Below are 4,488 nucleotides of genomic sequence, written 5' to 3'. Positions count from 1 at the left end.
GTGTATATGCACTACATCGTGTAGTGCGCGCTCCTGTGGGGTCGTCAGCCTTATTGCATGATCTTATGTGTAGCATGTAAGATCAGGCGATGCGGCTGACGATCCCATGCATCGTTATGCGGGGGGGCATATCGGGCAGACGGGCACCAGATCGCCCCGTGTGTACGGACCAATCGATATGTCGGCCCGTTGTCACTGGGATCGTCAGCAGCATCGCTGGGTACACACAGCGTTTAGTGAGTACTCGGCTTAACACGATTCAGCAGATCTAAATAGTTACAGCTTGTAAAACTCTATCCTGAAAGCTTACTTGTACTTATTTTCATGCCCCATCCCCTCTTTGCACACATAACTCAAGTTCAATAAAAGTAACTAAGTAAATGATATACAGAAAAATCTGAAAATGTCTGATTACATGTAAATATATTGTTAGAAAACTGAACATGACACCAATAAAGCAAACAAGAATCTTGCTGTGCTTAGCATAGAACTGCCAGAAGGTTATTTACACAACTCCCAAATCCAACTGACTGCAGTGAACTGCAAGTGACATTGGGCTTAAAAACTAATAATATTTATAATAACATCACTGGTCCCAAATGACAACCACAGCCAACTATAATGTTCACCTGCTGTTATACATATTTTGATCTTGCAGCGAAGAAATCCGCACACCCATCTAAATCCGCTAGCTAAGATCAGCTTTATACAGATTTTCTCTATATACTTATTTCATATTTATGCTCTTATGACTCTTAAGAGAAGCCGATTGAAAGCAGATTACCACTGCTATCATGAATCCATCATTCCATTAAAAGCAATCATTTCCTAATAGGTCATAGCTCAGAGGAGCATTGGCACCAAGGATATAGCTGAAGGTTTCTTTTAAAGTCAAACACGAATCACTGTTCAAACATGTTGGCACGGACAAAATGTAACCTTTTCTGAACCCTGCAGCCAATCATCATCTGAGCACTTAAATAAATAAAGCATTCGCTATGTAAAGAGATAGAAAAATGTTTCAGCTAATAAAAGTTTCAAGGACAACGAATCAGAAAGAAAAGGATCAGGCATCTGTTGTGAAGTGACAAAGACATTATGTTTTCTGTAGCAGCCATGTGGCATTCAGTCTGGTGCCGCATAAAATGTCTCCTTGGTTTTATTACCAGTGCTGTGTTTTGTTCTGTGAAGGAGAAAGAAGACTGTGCTGGGGACAGTGAAGATAATGATTGCTTTGGAAATTTTTTTGGAGGCTCTGGCGAGTCTCTTCCTGGAGGGTATCAGCTTATATGCAAACCATCAGCTCTTGCCCATTGGCTGCTAAAAGATATTCAGCGTTTGCCACAGCTTGAGCCAACTCGCTGGTGGAGTAGTTGGCCAAATCTTCAGACACTTATTCAGCACTTACTACCAGCTGACTTGCCACTGGAATTAGCCAGAGACTACCTGCAGCTCGCGGATGATGGTATAGTTGCCTTGGATTGGGTAGTGGGGCCAAGACAAAGTTCAAAGACAAGAAGAGGGACAAATTCCACAAGCATCCCACCATTGCTCCTGGTCATTCCCAACCCTTTTGGGAAGCTGACCAGAAACATTCAGCATCTTTGTCTTCGGGCTTTAGGGAAAGGCTACTATCCAGTCATTTTTAACAGACGAGGGCAAAATGATTGCCCATTGACTACACGTAGGCTGCAGGATTTTGGAGAACCAGGAGACCTGAAGGAAGCTGTTAATTATATTCGTTTCAGGCATCCAAGTGCCTCACTCTTTGCAGTCAGTGAAGGACTGGGGTCTGGATTGCTGCTGTCCTATCTGGGGGAGTGCGGTTCTTCCAGTTACCTCACAGCTGTATCCTGCATTTCTCCAGTCTTCCGCTGCCAGGAGTGGTTTGAGACTAAGCTGCCCTGGCTGTATGAATGGGTGTTACTACTTTATCAGAAATATAAAATTAGCAGGTAATAAGGTAAACATGTTTACATATAATTTTCATAGAAAGTAAAGATTGAGAATAGTATGACTGGTATAATGCAATTTATAACAGTACAGTAACCACTTGTTTCAAAATGGGTTATCCATCTTCAAAAAGTATGTAGAATGCAACTCACTTCCCCTTGGGTAATACTATGGTAGAGATCAGGACCATCCCTGCAAGCAGGTGCCACTGACACCTTGAAAAATGCACCTCTTTCAATAATTACCTGAAGTTTATGGTATGCGGTCATTGTTTCATGATGGTAACAGATTTATGGACAATCCCCACACATAGTACTACTAGTCAGGGGTGTGGCTATTAGATTAAAAGCTAATTTAGGATGCAATACACTTATTTAAAAATCATTCCATTATCGAACTGATCCCAGTAGGCCAAGTTTTGAGGCATTGCTTTAAATGTACTACTAATTTAAGACACTTATGGTAAGTGCCAGTGATGTGCTCATTGCCAGATTATGTTTTCTGGGGGGTCACTCAGAAGTCCGATAATTGGTTGATCTGAGACCGATGCTGAATCTTTGTATGCAGTCACTTGAATTTGCACAGCCCCCACTGGACGTCTCAATACAAATCCCATCTGCTGCGATATTTGCATATTTGTGCAGAGCCGCTGAGTACAAATTCGCAACAGTGGTGGCATTAGTGTGACTCTCTGAATCAGGCCCTTTGTGGTTATGGGGTCTATGTATCAAGCAGTGAAAAGTGTGGAGAAGTGAACCAGTGGAGAAGTTAGCAACCAATCAGCTTTCAAGTAGCATTTATCAAGTACAGTCTATAAAATAATAGCTAGGAGCTGATTGGTTGCTATGGGCAACTTCCCCACTGGTCCACTTCTCCACACTTTTCACTGCTTGATAAATTGACCCCTATATCACTTACACATGTTGTTAACGAGGGATCCAAAATATAGTATCTGATTAGATGCTTTTAAAAAAAATTAAATAATTATTTTTTTTCCCATGTATACGTCCATATTAGTATGTCCTGATATTTGCTTCTCTGTACATTGCCATTACTTACATAGTCACGCAGCACAGCAGTGTAGGGCTGGAGGAAAGTAGAATGTCAGACAGCTGCGCTGCTCTGTATCACTTCTGAGATTGTGTGAGCTTCCTTCTCACCTTGGGATGCGGTCAATATCTCGACCACGGGGATTCCAGCATTTGGAATGCCAGCGCCGGAATCCAGACACCTGTCAGAAACCCGGTGCCGGCATCCTGACCAAGCGGGGTTAGTGTTTATGGTAATGGCACTAGGGGGAGGGTTAGGTTTAGGCACTAAGGGGGGAGGGTTAGGTTTAGGGTGCGGGAAGAGGGAGGTTAGGCTTAGGCACTAGGGGAGGAGGTTTCAATTCAGGCACTAGGTAGGGTTAGGAGAGGGGGAGGGTTAAGATACCTACCGACAGGTGTCAGTATCATAACCCTGGTGGGCTGCCGGCATCGAGATTCTGGCCGCTGGATCCCGAGCGCTGGCATCCCATACTCATCTCCTCACCTCCATACATCTGACAAAACATAATGGACATGAAACATAATAATGTTAGGTCTATGTGCAGCCCCTTATTAACCCTGGTTAAGTAGAGTATGCAATGTACCTATGCTGGCCTGTACAGTCCCCCGATTGCCTCAACAAATGGGTTTCAAAAGAGGAATCAAAAATTAATAATTTCTGTCCAAATTTAATTTCCTATATCATATCATAGATCATATTCCATACATGCTCTTCATTGCAGATATTCCACAGCGTTAGGAGAAGTTTTACCCATTGGGAAGTTATTCAATAGTAGTTCTGTACAAGAATTCCACGAAATTCTACACTGTGAATCCAAGAATGAGAAGATAAGCTGGGACAGATATTGGGAGCGCAACGACCCTCTACGTGACGTGGATGAAGTTGCTGTCCCCGTTCTTTGTATCTGTAGCACAGATGATCCAATTCGAGGACAACCACAGACCACTCTCCCCATTGAACTTTTCAGGACAAATCCTTATTTTTTACTGTTGTTAACACATTATGGTGGTCATTGTGGGTTTCTCACAGATTTCCCTGTAGCATGGAGTCATGAAGTTACATTAGACTACTTTAGATCCATGACTGAGTTCTTCCGAACCGAAGAAAAAACAAAGTCGTTCACAAGGCGGAGGAGTTCCAACATGATGATCCGGCGGAGAAGGCCGACCTTGCAAAGACGGGAGCCATCTGTATACAGAGACCTCGAAGAGATTTTTAGTTGGAAAAGGTCTTATACCAGGTAAACGCTCATTGTGAATCACAACTAAAGCAGTAATAGAATTGCACAGTGTTCAAGTTATAGCCAGGAACAAAAATTATTTTTAGACAAAGCCACTTTCAAGTTACAAAATGCCACCATTTCCTACTATGTCAATCAACAATCTAACGCGTTGTGGGCCTGATTCATTACAGATCGCAACTGCAGCAGCGTACGCAGATCAGCCGATGGTGCGTACTCTGCATGTGTATGAGTTAGCATTGTGA

The 4,488-nt window shown here is 42.8% G+C and overlaps 1 protein-coding gene across 1 annotated transcript; it reads left to right on the top strand.

The window, feature by feature from the left end:
* The first annotated feature begins 1,098 nt into the window (after positions 1-1,098).
* Positions 1,099-4,247, top strand: ABHD15 (abhydrolase domain containing 15). The gene is made up of 2 exons (XM_088477796.1): positions 1,099-1,955; positions 3,725-4,247. The coding sequence occupies exons 1-2, from the start codon at positions 1,099-1,101 to the stop codon at positions 4,245-4,247; spliced, it is 1,380 nt and encodes a 459-aa protein (XP_088333922.1).
* The last annotated feature ends 241 nt before the right edge of the window (positions 4,248-4,488 follow it).

This window comes from Taudactylus pleione, unplaced genomic scaffold, assembly GCF_031769625.1.
Source record: "Taudactylus pleione unplaced genomic scaffold, aTauple2 ptg000203l, whole genome shotgun sequence".
Lineage (NCBI taxonomy): Eukaryota > Metazoa > Chordata > Amphibia > Anura > Myobatrachidae > Taudactylus > Taudactylus pleione.
The sequence above is the reverse complement of the archived record's forward strand: the minus strand, read 5'-3'. Positions and strand labels throughout refer to the sequence as shown.